Source organism: Heteronotia binoei, chromosome 2, assembly GCF_032191835.1.
Source record: "Heteronotia binoei isolate CCM8104 ecotype False Entrance Well chromosome 2, APGP_CSIRO_Hbin_v1, whole genome shotgun sequence".
NCBI lineage: Eukaryota > Metazoa > Chordata > Lepidosauria > Squamata > Gekkonidae > Heteronotia > Heteronotia binoei.
The window spans coordinates 60,745,655-60,764,658 of NC_083224.1; the positions used below are offsets into that span (position 1 = coordinate 60,745,655).

At 42.5% G+C, this 19,004-nt stretch overlaps 1 protein-coding gene across 2 annotated transcripts in view; it reads left to right on the forward strand.

Moving 5' to 3' along the window:
• Positions 1-346: 346 nt before the first annotated feature.
• The window catches only part of TNNI1 (troponin I1, slow skeletal type), a 20,007-nt gene continuing 1,349 nt past the window's right edge, over positions 347-19,004 (forward strand). The window contains exons 1-6 of one of the 2 annotated variants that reach the window (XM_060231155.1): positions 347-463; positions 4,786-4,820; positions 7,878-7,919; positions 8,449-8,580; positions 9,405-9,494; positions 10,048-10,224. In XM_060231155.1, coding sequence (XP_060087138.1) covers positions 8,455-8,580; positions 9,405-9,494; positions 10,048-10,224 — 393 coding nt within the window. In that variant the 5' untranslated portion in view covers positions 347-463; positions 4,786-4,820; positions 7,878-7,919; positions 8,449-8,454. The remainder of the gene's footprint in view (positions 464-4,785; positions 4,821-7,877; positions 7,920-8,448; positions 8,581-9,404; positions 9,495-10,047; positions 10,225-19,004) is intronic. The other variant, XM_060231156.1, reaches the window with a different exon arrangement.

Consider the following 19,004-nt stretch of genomic DNA (forward strand, 5'->3'; position numbering starts at 1 on the left):
CTAAAGCTGGTCCATATGCTCCAGTCCATCTTAGAAGACATGAAGATCTGTTTGACTGTGTGTGCATATACACATATAAAGGATTCACAGGAGCCGTCAACTTTAATATTGTGCAATCTGCCTTGAGTTTTAGTGAGAAAGACAGACTTGAAATAATGTTAACAAGTATATGTCTTGTGGATTAATAGGCACAAATGTGTTATGCGCAGAATACATGCAGTGGAAAATGAGAGCATTTGATGTGGACCAAGTGTGCAAAGTGTGGGTGTGTGGTGTGGATGGGGACATAATCCCTTTCCACTGTGAACAGGGCCGTACCAGAGGGGTATCTGTGTCTGTTCTATTTTTATCGACCAGTTGCAGTTTGGCTTCAGCTTAAGACTCCCATCCTTTCCCTATCCCCTCACAGTCTGGAAGCCTCCATCCTCCAGCCACCAACTTCTTCCTCCCTGGACTGCACTAGGTAAGGTACTTCAGCAATGGGTTAGATTCATAGAAATCAAGAGCCAAAGGAGATCAGTGTGACAGCATCAGGGAAATCTTGTGCTTATTGATTTGTAGGTTGGAGCAGGGAGGAGAGAATGATCACTTTATTCTGTTCAGGATAGCTGAGAAGATCAGCTGGTTGAACAGGAGTTTAGGGTGGGGACTGCTGGGCAACTGCCACTCGGATTAATTGTATTTGCAATATCAATGCCATATGATCTGCTGCAGGAGTAGGCACATTTTTTTTTCATCCCAAGCTTCTCAACATCATTATTCCAAATAGACCAGAGAGAAGCTTAAGGACAAGTTTCAGCTATAAATTTTATAACTCATTAGATCTGTAGAGACATTCACACGAAAATTCCCTGGAGCAGAAGCAAATAATTAGAGCCATAGTGAAAAGGAAAATGCATGAGAGGGCTGAGCACAAAGCAATATGAAATAAGCTCCTGGGGAAATGCATCCTTAAGGAAACAAACTGGTTTCCTCTATTAGCACAGAGCAGCTCCGGTGTAGGTGAGAGAGGCTGAAATTATTTTCGTGCCTCAGTTTCATATGAGCACATTTCAGTAGAATTGTGTATTCTGTGCTGAATCAGCCTTCTCTGTGTCTTTGTGAATAGTGACATTTTGCTAATTTTGCAATGTGATGAAGCCAAACAAACCCACTTCCCTCCATTTTCTCAAGGGTAATTTACTTTCCAGAAACAGAGTTGCATGGATTCTTTCTGAATACTTGTCATAGTGAGACACTGGGCATCAAAAGAATTCTTTGGGAAGAGTAAGAGACCCAGCCCAGAATATTTCTAGGACAGATGCTGTATCTGCTCTAGAGATGCGCTTGTGTGATTGTTATTTTATTTGTTAAAAACAAGGTTAGTGCTTGAGCACAATTACCAATACACTTCCAGTGGAGGACATAAAGGCCTAACAGTGTAATCTTAAATCATCTTATTTAGAATGATTCTACTTTGCTTGGGGTTGCACTGAACAAAAAGAGTCCATTCTTATAGGCCCCCAGCAGAGGTGTTCATCTATTAGGAAGTTGGGAGGAATTCAAAAATTACGGGTGCTGACTCATAGTATTGCAGTTCTTAACAATTATGGTGGATACATCATGATATTTGAAGTTTTTTGAAATCCCAGCTTCTACTGTTAAGGGAATGCAAGAGAACCATAGCTTACAGTGGGAAAAAACCCCAAAAGCTAACTTTTCCAAAAACCAATATAAGCCTATGGCTGAGCTATGACCTGAATCTTGGAGTAAGGTTTGCAATGCTACCTTTAAAGATTTCTGTTTGTGAGCAGAGTAAATCTACAAAGTATGGCTTGAGTATAAAAGATAGAGAACTGCAAGCACAAAGGAAAATACACATTCCCTCCCCCCTAAAGTTTGTTACATGTTTTAATTACTTCTACACAAATTTAATGTTTGAAAATTTAATCCATAAAATGGATTTGTCCCCCAAGTGCATTATATGTTTTAATTACACCTAATTAGTTTTGCACTAATTTAATGTTTGAAATTTCAAATGGTAAAATGGAATACTGCCATGTGAGTTAACATGTTTTAATTATTCTTAATTACTTTCACACAAATTTACTGCTTGAAATTGTAAATTGTAAAACTGAGCAGCTGTAGAGAGTTTTAGACAATCTGCATTTGGGAAGAGCAGCCAAGCCTCTAAACCACTGATAAGCATGGAATTGTTCACCCAGCTGTCCACATTCTGTTCCATTTCTTGCTCCCTTGCTTGAAGCTGGCTTTCTGTCCCTCTATGGAAGCAGCAATACATAAATGCTGACAGTGGGCTGCTGATTGGTTATCAGAGACGTGCTAGGATCCATCTTGAGCTGAAGTCTGTCATTCATCCTGATGCTAGATTGCCCTGTGCCTACTTGCTTCTCTCTGTCTTTCATGGATTTGGATAATTCAACTGATCAGTCAATGGCTTCCCAGGATCTCCTATTTCTTATGGGCCCCCATAATCTTATAGTTTTTCCTTATCAGTACACATCATGTGTCTAAGTCAAGCATTCTGGAATCAGGCCATCCATGCAGTAGATACAGTGCTCTATGGATACAATATCCACAGAGAGTTCAAGGTTGGCTTTTTGAAAGGTGAGAGCAAATAGGCACAATTAGTCTGTATCATATCTGCCAGGAAACCCTGCAGAACCACAACTCCCAAATCTAATGGCAAGAGACAGATCAAACTAGATTGCTCCAAAGATGATAGTTGCATAAGCAGAACAGGACGGCTAGATGATATTTTGATTGCTGGTGCTGGTTACTTGGGGAATGCTGTGGAGAGGCAAGCATGAGGACTGTTCACAACATGCAATGAGATAATGGATGACAATTGTTAAGTCACAGAATTTTATTTTAAACTCTATCCTTTAGGCTCATGGAGAGTCGCAAATTTAAACCCTCATCCTTATGATAACCATGATCAGAAACACGAGAACAGCATCTTCAATGGCATTCTTTACTATAGTAGGGCTGACTACTTTGTTTCTAAAAATTCTGGCATCTTCAGAATTTCTCTCCAATGGGAAAAATGAATATCTATAGACAAAGTGCTCTTGGGCAGAGTGCCTGGCTTTTCTGAATGATCCTTCATTTTTACAGAGCTTGCTTGATGCATTTTTATTTCTCCTTCACATTTATACCCTATTCTTCTCAGAAACTCAAAATGGCATAGACATAATGGGGTTGCCAGGTCTGTGCTGGAAAATACCTAGAAAATTTGGGGATGATTCCAGGTGGGGTTTGGGGAGAGGAGAGGCCTCAGCATGATACAATGCCATAGAGTCCATGGTTCAAAGCAGCCATTTTCTCCAGGGGAGCTGATCTCTGCCAGCTTGAGATGAGTTGTAAAAGCAGATCTCCAAGCCCCACCTGGAGGCTGGCAACCCTAAGGTGGCACAGATATCCAGGCCTAAGAACATCAGACCAGCTTTGTGGCAAGTTGAGATTCAAACCTGTGGCTCCAGCACTGTGGCAGACATCTCTACAATGGCATTCTGTGAATTGCAGTGACCTCTATTTTACCTTCAGCTTGCCTCCCTAAAGTCATAGTGGCCTAAGAGGTAGCCTGGGATAAAGTGACAATCAGTCACTTGATTAAGGGGGACAAAGTCAGGCTTCCAGACCAGGTCTGTGCAACTGTGTGAACTTATCAGGAGCTGAACCCAAACATACTCATCGTTCCTTGCATATAGTTTATATAACTAATCCGTCTACAACTATTTCTGGGATTGCATCTAAATGCTATTTTAGCACCTCACTGTCCAGGTGCAGTTTCCTAGGCAGTGAGAAGGGAAAGAGTGACAAAACCACAATCCAACTAGACAATCATCTGCACTGTTTTCTTGCACTGCTGCTTTGAGATCTCGATGGCTTTGGGAGGGTGTTTTGATGTGAGGGTTGTCATCCTCCAGGTGGTGGCTGGAGATCTCTTGGGGTTGCAACTGATCTCCAGGTGACAAAGATCAGTTCACCTGGAGGAAATGGCCACTTTGGAAGCGGATGGGGGGGTGGGGTTCTATGGCATTATACCCTATTGAAGTCCCTTCTGAAGCTCTGTCCTCCTCAGACTCCATTCCAAAAACCTCCAGGTATTTCTCAACTGAGCTGGCAACCCAACCACACAAGCACTGATTTGTGTGTTTAAGCCTGTTGTGGTGCTAGGGTTGCCACCCTCCAGGTTGCACCTGGTGATCTTCTATTACAATTGATCTCCAGATGACCAAGATCGATTTTCCTGGAAAATATGGCTGCTTTGGAGGGTGGACTCTATGGCATTATACCCTGCTGAGGTCCCTTTCCTCTACAAACCCCATCCTCCCCAGGCTTCTACCCCTAAATCTCCAGAGCTGGCAACCCTTTGTGGGGCTCCCACCCCAGCAATATCCAGCATTCCTACTCTTTAAGAGATGGCAGAGGTAAATGCTTTGCTTGCACTGACAGGCAAGGTTATAAGACTAGAGGAGAAGTAAAGGCACAGACTTTGGCCCCCTTCCGTATTATAGTCAGCTTGTCTCCTAGGCTTTGCTGTTTCAGTCACTCATTCTTCATGGGAAAACTGTAAACATCCATTCATTCTTCTTAAGCAGAGATTGTCATTTCCAGTGAAGCTCAAATACAATTTTAGCTGCCATCAAAAGACTGAGTGCAACTTTCCAGTATGGTACTTGTCTCAACTCAATGGGTCCAGAACCAGGGGTTGTGTGAGTATTGAAATGCTGGGCTTGAATGCCATTTGTTGCTGCTGATTATTCTTCTTTTGACTTGTAGGCACCCAAATTGTTCACACAATGCCTGAACCGTAAGTAGGAAATTCCTTTCTTTCCTTTTTCTTTTGCTGAGTTGTCCTCCACTCCACACATATCTTGTTCTGCTCATACATCTTATATTCAGCTTCTGATTTGGGTTCATAATCTCAAGTTGGAGACTGGCTGATTTAGATGGGACATTTGGCCCTTCTGCTGGAAATGGAACCTTTCCTCCTGAATTCCCCTTCTCTCTATGATGTTTAGGTTGATTTACCTGTTTCTTGGCATCATCAAGGTATGCATGGTTTCATCCTTGCTTGATGTCATTGGCTTCTTCTGGAAGGGTTTGGGACAATATAGGGAAATGATCTGGTCAAGTTTGCACAGTTGGTAATAGGCAGAAAGGAAGAACTGAACTGAAGGCTATCACTTTCAATGGCAGCCCCATAACCAACATCATGTCTAATTTCATCCTTAAAGGAAATTTCCCAAAATTCAAGGACAAACTATAAGTGGCAGAGCTGAAATGAATATTCACAAATACTCAACATTTGTGATCTTTCCAATCTTGTCATTCATATTCTAAGGTGAACTCCCCTCCTTTTAAATTTTGAAACAATGCTTTAGACATGACATGATCTACTGAGAGTTTTGATTTGGTACACTTCAGTTCTCATAAGCTACTGCCTAATATTAATTATGATTGAATGTTACACGTGATCTCTTTAATGATCAGTCATTGTTGTAATGGTTTTTGGCTCTACAGATAAGACTATTAAAACAAGGAATGGCTTAAGACAACTGTTCTGTGAACACTAACTAAAATATCTTGCACAGCAGTCTCTAAGCTTGGATTTCCTTAAGATTTCATCTCCATGGTTTGTTGTAGAGCAACAAATTAAGGCCATGTGATCTTAGGGCAAATCTAGAAAGTACTGAAACTTAACCTTATAAATATATGGCAATATTTCTAAATTTTAAATTTTATCATCCCAATATTAGTCAAGCTTCTCTCATGAAGGATCAGCCACTAGGAATATTGCCAATGTTCTACAAAACCTCTCAATGGATAATGGAAAATGGTGAGGGCGCACACTGCCTCATTCCTCAAAATCTTCTTCCTCAAACATTCTTCACAACCCTCTTCCACATTCATGGGTATTGTTGCCAACAAAACAAAAGTGAATATGATATCAATGTTTACAATTCAGAATTTTGAGAATTTTTAAAATTAGTTTCAGCTGTAAATAGTGTCAGTGCAGTTCTAACCTTCTAAGTTTGCTGCCTTCAGTGAAGGGTGTAACCAATGCTCCCTCTAGCTGTGGAGTCTTGTGAGCAAAAATTCTACTTCGTGAGCTACTGACATTAAAGTTTGCTCTGGGGCTATTTTTCCTGAGCTGAGACAAAAATGTGTGAGCCAGAGGCTAAAAACCCCCTGTGAGCTAGCTCACACTAACTCAACTCAGAGGGAACACTGGGTGTAACTGTGCTTAGGATTGCAGTATAAGCTTTTGTACCAGTTTTACAAACTAGTCACTAGAGGGCAGAGAGGGTCCTACACTTTCTGAGTGTGGAGAGACATGGTTGTCTATATTTATCATGGGGTAGCTTTTGCTGAAAAAATCATATCTACGGTATTTTTTTAAAATTAAGATTTTTTATTGTTTTCACATAAAAAGTTAACAAATTCACCCCATAGCCTTGCCCCCTTCCTTTTCCCTAATGTGTCCTATTAGCAGAGAAGGAAAGAGAGGGGTGGAAGGGGAGGGCAGGAGTGTAGGTTAGGAGAGTAAGGTGCAGCATTATGGATTCAGTTAAACACGGAATAATGCTGAGGCAATATCATTGTTCAAATAGGTACAGGAATTCATGCCAAATGGAAGTGAAGGTTCTGGGAGCATCTTACCTATTATATGATATTCTATCTTTTGTACAAAATAAAAGAATAATATTTTTTTGCTGCTTTCACATCTGGGGAAAGGAAGTCCTTTAATCTTTTTGTTTCCACAGATGGCATAAGTCACTCATTCACAGACTATTCACTCTACATCCCACTCACAGATATGATTAGAAAATGGGAATCAACTGCGCTGAGAATGGCTGTATAAATCCACAGCAATATTCATGCTTGGTTTTTCCTGTATAGATATTCCCGTTTAATGGTAGTCCCTTTGAGAATGTATGATATTTTATATCAGAGAGCAACGGAGATGCGAAAAATGCCTAAAACATTTTAAACCAGATTTTGAAGATGTCTTAATGTAAGCAAAGTATCTGTATTCCCATGTTTGTTGGCAAACATTTTTGGCTTGAAAAGGGAGTTTCAGTTGCATCCTTGAAAATGTTCTCTGACAGCCTTCTAAACCCTTACCAGTTTTGCACCTATCCACTCATGTTCACTGCCCCTGTGAGTAGCTTTGTTGAGGGTTCTACTGGTTGCCTTGGCAACCCAGCCAATCAGAAATCATGATGATGCCATTACCTCAGATAGCTAATCCCATTAATATATGTCAGTGTCCTCAGCCTTTTGATATGGAAGGAATGTCACCAACAGCAAGAAGGAAAAGACTAGAATAATCCCATCAATGCTGGGTCAGGTGTGAGGCATATGTAGTAAGCAATATTGACCCACCCAGACTAAAGGTTCATTGAGAACTGAATGACAACGAAATCCAGAGATTCCTTCTTCCCTTTTGGAATGCAGGGAGAAGGGGATGGAGTAAGTTCACTTGGTCCAGCAAGGGGCCAAATAGGAGGCTAAGTAGGGAGAGCTATATTAAGAAGTCTTACGGTACAATCCTAAACTGAGTCACATACCATTCAAAATCTGAGTGTGGAGAAGTGGGGTGTGAATTGTGGTCACTTTTTCATGCAATGTCAGTGAATTCTTTGTTAACTATCTTGAAACTATTGATGGGAATTTCCCTTACAACATTCTTAATATTCATTCTGTTCCTTCTGTGTTTTCCCATCTGTTCCATTTTCTTCTCTCAAATGAACCCCTGAAGGGAGGTAAGAGCTGTTTCAGGGATACCTTTTCTATGAATTTTCAACATGGCTATGTATTTGATTAGAGGTTTGTTTGTAAAATGGCTGTCTATTTTTGCTCCTTAGAGAAAATCCAAGATCTCAGCCTCACGCAAACTCCTTCTGAAGGTGAGACATGATACAACTCCACATTTTCTTGGACATGTCAAAATAGAGCAACTGAATCAATTATCCTGTCACAGCTATCACGAATGTTTCTTTGCATGCACACACATGGACACCCACATTTACATGCTCACTCTTCCATGCAGACTTTGGTAATTATGTATGATTTTTGCCTTGTGCTTTGAAGGAGAGGCCTAAGTTCCTTCCATGAACCTCTGGCTAGGTTTGCCCTCTCTGGGCTGGGAAATTCTTGGAGATTTGAAGGTGGAGCCTGGGGAGGCCAGGGTTTGGGGAGAGGAGGAAACTCTGGTGGGCATAATGCCATAGAGGTTACCCAAAGCAGCCATTTTCTCCAGTGGAACTGATCTCTGGAGTCTGGAGCTCAGGTGTAATTCTGGTAGATTTCCAGTCCCATCCGGGGGTTGGCAACCCTACCTATGGCGTAACATTATTCTGAAAACACACAATGATTATTAAAGTAACATGTGGCAAGATCCCATTCCTTTAAAACAGTTTGGCTTCTTTGTTTCAGAGTTTGATGCTGGCTAAGGCCAAAGAACAGTGGGAACAAGAGCAAGTGGACAAACAAGGAGAGAAGGAGAGATATTTGTCAGAGAGGGTTGCACCTCTTCGGACCAGTGGACTTTCCTTAAGCCAACTTCAGGTAGATGTTTGGTCTGGGCATCTGAGGGGAAATAAAGATGGCTGTTGAGCACTGTGGAGGTCTAATGGGAACCATATTAGGAGGGTTGGTTCCAGCCTTCAGTCAGCAATATGTTCAATTCACACGCAAAGGCAGGAAAGAAAGAGGCAGTTCCTAAGAGGTGCTTAAAGGAACCATTTGGAGGGACAGGTGGCCTAAAACATCACTTTTAATAATGTCTTATGATATAACAACATTTTGCAACTTCCTTAGTGGGCAACATTAATATTATTTTGTGAGCACCAAAAATAGCTCCCCTTCTTCAAAATTTTCTTCTGTTTTCCAAGGGAAAAGGTATAGAAGGGTGATATCAGACGGCCGATTTGGGGAGGCTTCAAGCCGCCCCAAATAAAGCTGGCTGGAAACAGAGCGCCCTGGAGCTTCTGGATAGCGCTCGGTGAAAGGGGCGGGCCGTAGGTGCCTGGGGAGTGTCAGGAAAGCTCGCCCATCCCGTCTGGAGCTCCCCGGGTGCTCTCCAGGTGCTTCCTGGTCTTCCATACGGCCAAGAGGTGCCTCAGAGGCGCCGCAGCAAAAAGCCACGATTTCATTTTGAGCCGAGTGGATTGGCCTAGAGGATGGGGTGAGTATGGGACAGGGCCAGGCAGAAGATGTTGTCATCTGGAGGGTTTTTTTGGGTCGATCTCTGAGGCATCCCTGAGTCGACCCAAAGTGCTGGTCTGTTAGCAGCCAAAATGACCTTTTTATTGACTACTGGTAAGCTAGCAAAGCAGAGCACAAGTATTTGAGAAAACATCCTCTGACCACTTTTCTTTTTAATTGTACAGGACCTGTGCAGGGAGCTACATGAGAAAATAGATGTTGTGGATGAGGAACGCTATGACATTGAAGCAAAATGTAACCATAACATGCGGGAGGTGAGAAGGCAAAATGATCCTGCTTAAATTCTAATAGAAAAATTGTACTTATTATTTTGAGAAAGCCTTGTTGGGTTTGGTGCCAGGCATTTATGGGAGTCATCTCAGAGATAACTGCAGGGGAGCTATCTCTTGAATGGGAATTTAACTAGAAGATACCTGGAACTTCCAGAGTTCTGGAACAATATTTTAACACGGAGTGTTTTGACTGCTCCTCAATTCCAATTGTGAGTTCCTCAGTATGAAGAAGACAATACTTGACTATTCTTTCTGAAGTTTGATATGTGTATGGTTAGGAACTAATTATTTTTTCTGCTGGTGGTACAAATAAAGTATGTATAAGAAAAAGATTACTTGTACAAGATTACTTGAAAAAGCTTGTAAAATTGCTGCTCTGGATCCCTCTTTGTACCCAAAATTTCAAGGCAGATATTATTTCCTGTGGTCAAGATAGATAGTCAGATTCATTCTAACTAGTTCCTACTTAGGAATGAATCTTATGTATGGATTATGACCTTGTGTGGCTTCCTACCAATCTTCTCTTCCTGTGCAGATTAAAGACCTAAAATTGAAAGTACTTGATCTTCGGGGAAAATTCAAACGGCCTCCACTGCGGCGTGTCCGGGTTTCTGCTGATGCCATGCTGAGGGCTCTGCTTGGGTCTAAACACAAAGTTTCCATGGACTTGAGAGCCAATCTCAAATCTGTCAAGAAGGAGGACACTGAAAAGGTTGGTGGCCAGAAATGCTACAGATGGCTCCTTATCTCAGGGCTACTTGAAATGTTGCTTTTGGAAGGTTAAACCAAGTGTTTGTTTTCTTTAGACAGAACAACTGGTCCTATGGATATTCCTTAGCATACCTTGATCATTTAAACCAGCAGTTGCGAAAAACAGCATTTAAAATCAGGTTGAGGGATATGCACATTAGGACTGACCCTTGCTAATCAATCTAACATCTTTTCTCCAGGTTCTTATATAGATGACAGGTTGCTCATAATTGTATTGTCCTCTTAGGATTACCGGGTGTAACAGAACCAGCCTGATTTGACTTACAGACCTGGTTCTGTCAGTTCTGAGGTTTGGCCTTAAGGTCTCCTGCTACTCAGTGTCTGATTACCACAGGGACCAGAAATTCCTTCTGGAGAACTGGCAACCAATTGCCCTGGGCCACTTGCCTTTCCCCTTCCCAGGACTCCCCTCTTAAAATAGCATGGTCTAATGAGGCTGGGAAACTATGTGGCCAAGAGATTTTCTGGCAGCATTTCAAATATTAAAATGTTTATTAGGAAAAAAAAAAGGTTATAAGCATACTTTCAGCACAGCAGATTAGCGACTAAAAGGACAAAGAAAAGTTGGTTTTAATCATATCCTTCTCTCCTTGGTCTAAAAACATGCTCTACGTGAAGTAGAGCAGGCAATTCTTAGTTTAATAAATTACAAAATATTCTAAGGATACCTCATTGCTTCAGGCTTTCTGCCTCCAGCTAGGCCCAACTGCCTGATCAATATGGCCACTGGCTGCTGACTAGAACTCATCAGTCTGTTCTCTTCCAAGGATCAGCATCAAGAGTCTCCCCTGAAAGCATGCACTTTTATTGAACCTCTGACTCCGCTCATTTTACATCACTCTCCATGCCTTTTTACCTGATCTGTCCAGGTTAAGCCTTCTTTTCCTGTTGTCTCCAGGAAGCCTCCTGGGAAACCCCCATGCCTCCTGGGAAATCTCTAGCTAATTCCTGGAGATAGTCTCTGGGGCTGGTCTAGCCCAATGCCCTCCACACTGTTTTCTGCCTGGAGGAGGGGGATGAGCTGACTCATCCCTATTGTCTCTTCTGTCACATCTATTAGCTTCTCTTCAGAAGTAGCCCAACTGCTTCTGGAATGCCATGAGCTAATTTCTTCCCCCACCTCCCCTTGTCTCTGAGCTCAGAGACAGAAACTGTTAAAGCTGGCTTGCCACCTCCCCAGAAGGTAAGGCATTTTTCCACACCAGGCAATACAAGTTTTGTGTGGGAGGCTTCCCTCCATAGTGGAAGACCTGGCAACAGACAGTAAGATAGTAGCCTGGTAGAATACATAGGATAGATGCTGGGAAGAGCTGCTTAAGTTGGAAGGAGGTTCCTTGGACTGGAGGAAATCTTCAAATGGTAGGATACAGCCCATTGCGTGTTTCTGGGTCAGGTGAGTAGAAAACTGCAGTGAAATTAAGAGAAAAGGAATGAACACATAATTAAGAGAAAGGTACCATATATGAGTTGAATAATTTGAACAACATTCAGTCACAAGGGGCTGTGAAGCATATTAATACATTTAATAAAGAAATAAATAATATACAAAGATTTCAGGTTTTCATGGCTGATAACATCATTAGGGTTTGTAGAATCTTTCGGGCTCAAGTGCCGTATTCTACTGGAGAAAGTTTTCCTTCCAGACGTTTAGTTCTCAGCTGTGGAGAACATCCTCAGTGGCATTGCAGCCGGAGCAGGCGCTCTGACCTTCTTGGCTGCTGTGCATTGAGTGTTAATTATGTGTTCATTCAAATAATATACAGTTATGAACTAGGTAGGTGTATGAATGCTCATGTCACATGATTGGGGCAAGACATATTGTGAGTTCTTACAGGTATTACTAGAAGGATTGTAATGCTAATGTAGCTATGTTCTAATGCTAAAACAATGTAATTATGGAAAGCCTAGCAGTTTCTCCTGGTTTGTACTGGATTTTCCTAGGCAGAAAAGTCAAGCCTTGGAGGTGACTATGGGGATCTGTTCTCTGGCTCTGGTTTGTATATAACAGCCTTCCCAACTTTGGAGGGCAATGGAAAATATTTGGCCCTTTTTGCTCAAAAACCGCCCCCTCCCTCTAACAGGGAGGTAGTTTACCTGGGAATGTTTGGACCTGTTCATATCAGAATTACAACTCTGACCCAGACCCGGGATACAATGTTTTGTAGACTGCCATCTTTATTGTTTTGATTAGATTGGAGCTTTGTAAAGTTTTAAGCTCATTATTGTTATACTTCACGTTGTGATCCATCCTGAGCCTGTTTGCTGGGTGGGATATAGATATAAATAAATAAATAATCCATACTAAGGAAAGGAAATCACAATGCATGTAAGTTATGCAGTGTTGAATGTAGAGGAAGCACTAGGTTTGGTGTTCTCTTTATTGATCATAAAATCACTCAGATCTGAAAAAATTCTGCATGAGGTCATTTTCTGATACGAACGATAAGGTCTATAAAATGCCCAGAACTTGGTACTTAAAGTATGGCATGGTTGTTACAGTGCATTGTCTGTATGTTGCTTAGCTGTCTGAGTGTCTGGAGGCAGCTTGAAGAGCCTCTGTGTGTGTTGGTGCCCACTGAGTTTCTTAGGCAAGCCTGCTGTGTGCATTTCTCAAATCTCACTTGTGATGAACTAGGCACATGGCAACTGTGATTCCCCACCCACAATGAAAAACACTTTGGGTGATTTGAGGCTAGTCATCCTTTCTCTGCTTAGCCTGCCTCACAGTGTAGTTGTAAGAATAAAATAGAGAAAATAATCTACATGAATGTCAGCTCCTTTGAGAAAGGCTGGGATAAAAATGTAATAAATAAATAAACTCACATTATAAATAAACATGTAAAGGTTGCTAGTTTGGCTTCCATTTAAAAAAGTACAAAACTCCATTTTGAGAACTAGAAAAGCTTGCAAAAAGCTGGCATGTCTCCCAGATATGTGTGCTTGATTAATTTATTTGGTTTAATCCTGTTTGCCACCATTGTGAATGGTTTGCATGCCTTTTTCCTGACTTGGCCTGCCTAAGAAGCAAGGTGTATTGAGTCTGTACAGGGTTCTCAGTTTAAGGGATTTTTACCTGGTGGAGACGTAGCTACCCATTCCTATGCATAATGTCATTCATTATTTACTCAGCTCTGATTGGTCCAGGGCCTTGCAGGCATGATCTCTGTTGGATTCTGTTTTCTTCATGCTCTGCAAATGTTGGGGAAATGTGTGCTGAAAACTGATGAGGTGCAATCAGTTGGCTTACAGAAGGCAGAAAGTCAGCATATACAGGCTTTTCAGGCAGCTGCCACTCATATGAACATATGAAGCTGCCTTATACTGAATCAGACCCTTGGTCTATCAAAGTCAGTATTGTCTTCTCAGACTGGCAGCAGCTCTCCAGGGTCTCAAGCTGAGGTTTTTCACACCTATTTGCCTGGACCCTTTTTTGGAGATGCTGGGGATTGAACCTGGGACCTTTTGCTTCCCAAGCAGATGCTCTACCACTGAGCCACTGTCCCTTCCACTCAGACAGGTGGTTGTATAAATGGGCTGGACTGGCTCCTTTCCAAACAGGTACTGACCTTAAAGTAACAAGGGGAAGTTTTTGAAGGTCTCAAGACTGTGCTGCAGTATGTTTTTACAGCAATTCTGATTATAACGATGATGCAGATTTTCAGTGATGAAAGCAAGGCGGTTTTTGCCCCTAACCCTTGTCATGGTGATCTTGCCTTCCTCCTCCCTCCCACACAGGATTTTCCCTTCATTCTTGCTGAGCAGCCCCGATATATATTTTCTCCTTATTTGTCTATGGCTATCCCACCTGGGGTGGGGGAGATATCTATCTATCTATCTATCTATCTATCTATCTATCTATCTATCTATCTATCTATCTATCTATCTATCTATCTATCTATCTATCTATCTATCTATCTATCCATCCTGGCCCAGCCCAGGGAACCGAGGGAAGAGAATATGAGAATATTTTATGTTCTGCTTTTGAAATAGCAAACAAGAGGCCTTTGAAAGTTAAAAATAAACAACATATTTTATATAACTTGGAGGAGAAAAAGTCAGGTGGAATTAGGGTTGCCAAGTCCAACTCAACAAATATCTGGGTACTTTGGGGGTGGAGCCATGAGACTTTGGGGGTGGAGCCAGGAGCAAAGGTGTGACAAGTATGATTGAGCTCTACAAGGAATCCTGGCAATCATATTTAAAGGGACTGTGCTCCTTTTAAATGCCTTCCTTCCAGAGGAAATAATGGAGGATAGGGGCACCTTCTTTGGGGGCTCATAGGATTGGTCCAATCTTTTTGACACTTGGGGAGTGTTTTGAGGAGAGGCACTGGATGCTTTGCTGAAATTTTGGTGTCTCTATCTCAAAAAGTAGCCCCTCTGGAGCCCCAGACATCCATGGATCAGTTTTCCATTAAACGCTATGGGAATTGATCTCCATAGGGTATAACTGAAAGCCAAACAGACATTTCCCTTCCTTCCTTCTGCCTCTTTCTGATTACCCTGAAGCGGGGGAGGCCCTCCAAACTGGGGGATTCCCAACTGGAGATTGGCAACCCTAGGTGGAATCAGGTGTAGGATGTATGAGGTGATGAACAGAAAAGAAAACTGAGGTAACTTTGCATTCACACAAACACCAGATAATTTGTTGCCAACAAGTATTTCCACTATTCAGCAAGGTCCTTAAAACTTAGAGGAGAGAGGCTTTCTGTTCATATTCTGCTTAAACACTCAAGCATAGGTTTCACTATTAAGTAGTGACAAACTTCACATTTCTGGGATCTAAGATCACTGCAGATGGTGACTGTAGCCATGAAATTAAAAGACATTTGCTCCTTGGGAGGACAGCTATGGTGAACCTAGGCAGTATAATAAAAAGTACAGACATCACCCTGCCAACAAAAGTCCGTATAGTCAAAGCGATGGTATTCCCAGTAGTAATGTATGGCTGTGAGAGTTGGACCATAAGGAAGGTTGAGCGCAGAAGAATAGATGCTTTTGAGCTGTGGTGCTGGAGAAGAATCTTGAGAGTCCCTTGGACTGCAAGAAGATCCAATCAGTCAGTCCTAAGGGAAATCAACCCTGACTGTTCCCTGGAAGGTCAGATGCTGAAGCTGAAGCTCAAATACTTTGGCCACCAAATGAGAAGGGAGCACTCACTGGAGAAGACCCTGATGCTGGGAAAGACAGAAAGCAAAAGAAGAAGATGATGGCAAAAGATGAGATGACTGGACAGCGTTACTGATGTAACTAACATGAATTTGAGCAGACTTTGGAGGATAGTGGAAGACAGGAGGGCCTGGCGTGACTTTGTCCATGGGGTCACAAAGAGTCGGACCCACTGTGTGACTGAACAACAACAACAATAGGTTTCTGAGCTTCACTGACACACAAAGCTTAGAAGGCAGGAATATACAACCAAATTCCCAAAATCCTTCTTTATACATAGACTCCTTTCTAGAAGCTAGTTCCCTTCTTAACTGGCCAGGATAATTTCTCTTTACTAGAAGCAATTTCCCCTTTTTGGTTTCAATGAAGATCCCCCTTAACCCACTCGCTCTTTAGCCTCCTTCCCAGTCCACAATCAGAGCTTAACTGTCCCTTCTTCAACTGTTGGTTCCCAACTGTCTTTCCTTAATTGACTGACTCAACAGAATTCTATCCAAACAGCTTGTCATTAAAAGGTTCTCAGACTCTGTTAGGCATTCAGTCCATCACAGTTCCTGAATAGCACAACATGGGTTCCTGGCATATAATTTTATTTTTATTTGTGTGTGCACATGAAAGTTTATACTTTGAATAAAACTGTTGGACTTAAAGGTGCCACTGGCTCAAACTTTGTCCAACATTTCTCAGTGTTAATGTACATTTGTTCAGAAAAAACCCGTAGCCAGCACTAGATTGTGCCAAAGAAAGACAAATGTCTCTGTTTGATGGCCACTCCTTATGTTAAAAAAGCACCCAGAGAACAGTCTTCTCTCCAGGAAACTAGAAATGAGGCTTCAGGCACACACACTTTTTGCACTGTGTGTGGTCCTGGCACAAATATATCTATCCTGTGACCATAGCAGAGTCCTTTGGAGCTGACCAGATCTAAAGTTATTGAACAAGGATAGATATAGACTGCTTCCTGGTGCTGGCCAGAGCAGTAATTCCAGATGGATGGGGGTGAGGTGGAGGGAAGGAGCAGTAAACTGAGTGGGAAAGGATGTGCAGCCAGTCAAGCAAAGATCTGGCTTACTTCCTCAGCTACCAGTGGTGTAGCTCCAGTGAACAACCTATATTCAGGGGCTCCCAGCTACTGCTCAGCTTTCTGCCAATGTGCAAATTGTATATGGTGTCAAGATCTATTTTTTGACCAACACTGTTATGTCACCCCAGGCTGCTGTGTAGGTGACTTGGTCAAAGAATCAGCTTGCATTTGTGCAATACATTACAGATCTCAGTTTATTTATTCATTTCATGTGGCATAATGCTTTTGCTTCTCTTCATATGAGGGTTAGATCACTGCAAACACATCTGTTTTCCCATACAGTTTGCATTCATTGCTACCTTTGCTCTAAGGAGTCCTGCCTACTAGAGTGCTGATTTACTCAAGTAACAGGCTCATGCTAACTTCATGGAAGTGGAATATGGATTAGCTTCCTGTGTGCAATTTAAGGACGGGATTTGGAGCCCAGTGTATGTTTGGAGGGAACAAGATACAATCTCCAGTAACCTTGCAGAAGTTAAGTATGTTGTAGGTCTCAAAGTTCCTGTATGGGGGGACCAACTGGGACTTCTATGTCTGCTGCTTTGAGTTCTGTCATGAAACAAAAGGGAGACATAAACACAATAGAAATAAGTAGAATTTTGCACAAAAACCTTGGGCTTGTGCCTGACTGCATTTGGGTGGGCCCAAGATCAGCAGTTAGAAACAACTGACATAAGCTTGATGACAGGGAAGACTAAGCCCATTTGTGTAAATGTGTACAACTGATACTTTCTCTGCTACTCTGGAGAATGACACAATTCTATGCAGGAGGCTGAAACCCTACTAGGGTTGCCAGGTCCAACTCAGAAAATATCTGGGGATTTTGGGGGCTGGAGCCAGGAGACTTTGGGGGTGGGGCCAGGAGCAAGGTTGTGACAAGCATGACAGAACTCTGAAGGGAGTTCTGGCCATCATATTTAAAGGGATCACATTCCTTCCCTTCCTTGGAAATAATGGAGGATGGGGTGCTTTCTTTTGGGGTTCATAGAACTGGACCCCATGGTCCAATCTTTTTGAAACTTGGGGGGCTTTTTTGAGGAGAGGCACTAGGTGTTATGCTGAAAATTTTGTGCCTCTGCCTCAAAAACAGGGGGCCCCAGCCCCAGATACCCAAAGATCAATTCTCCATTATACCCGGCCCACCCACTAGGCTAATTAGGCATTTGGCTAAGGCACCGGGAGGCGAGGTACCGAATTAGGCTCTCCCCACCTTCCCAGCACCCAAAACAAATGCCTAATTGCTTTGCCATGGTTGCTGGCTCACGGCAGCAATCAGGCAGAAGTGGCAATTAGGCAGCGGCAGGTAGGCCGCCATTCCCCCACCACTTAGAGGACCAGCACCAGCCTCCTGCTTACCAGCTTAGGCTGGCATTTCAGAGCGTACTGTCTTAATAGAGATTGGGAAGATGTTTTGCTCCCTTCCGGAACAGGAAGGGAGGGGGCGCGAAGCCTCTTCCTGATCTCTATTAAGAGAATGCAATGCCCACTGAAGCAGGAAAGCAGAAGACTAGCGTCACTCCTCTGAGTGCGCTGGGGGGTGGGGGGAAGATGGTCTGCCTGCAGCCCTGATTATACCCTAGGGGAACAGTCTCCATAGGGTATAATGGAGTACCCAGCAGACATTCAAACCCCCCCACCACCACTTTCTGATAACTCTGAAGTGGGGGGAGGGACTCCAAACCAGGGGATCCCCTGCCTGCAACTGGGGTTTGGCAACCCTACTAGTCTTCCTACCTCTCCAGGGTATGAGATTTCACCAGGCATTGCCCACCTATCTTATCTTTGTAGGCACAAGGGCAAGAAACTGGCACTAGTTTGTGTTACTTGATTACTATTGGTAATCTTAATTTCTTTAGGGTTTTTTTTTTGTGACTGGGTGGGTTTAATCTTGTCTGTATAATTCTGTATATGATTCTCTGTGTATCTCTGTGTTTTGAAAAAAACTTCTTTAAAAATTATTTTAAGAAAAAGTAAAATTGAACTTCCCAGGATGCTAGCTTCATTGTATTTCATCCCATATGTGGCCCAGAGAGCCTTACGCTCTGCAGATCAACATCTTCTGGTAGTTCCTGGCCCAAAAGATGTCTGCCTAGCCTTGACCATGGCCAGGGAACATGCTCCCACCTGAGATCAGGGCCCTGCAGGATCTTTTACAGTTCTGCAGGGCCTGTAAATTGGAGCTGTTGAACTGGACATTTGTCTGAAATGGTGAATGTCCAACCATCTCAACCTTCTCTCCTCATGCTACCCTACTTAATGCCCCTATGGTGCTAAAGAGATCTGCACAGCATCTTCCAGTGAATTGGATGCCTTATTGACCATCCACACGGGAGGCACTCTGGACTACCACAAACCTTCTGCCATCATATTCTGAATTGGTTTCAAACTGAATTTAAATTGTGTATTTTAATATTGTTTTTACTGTGAAATGACTTCTTGTGACCTGCCCTTAGCCTGCTTGTGGGGGAG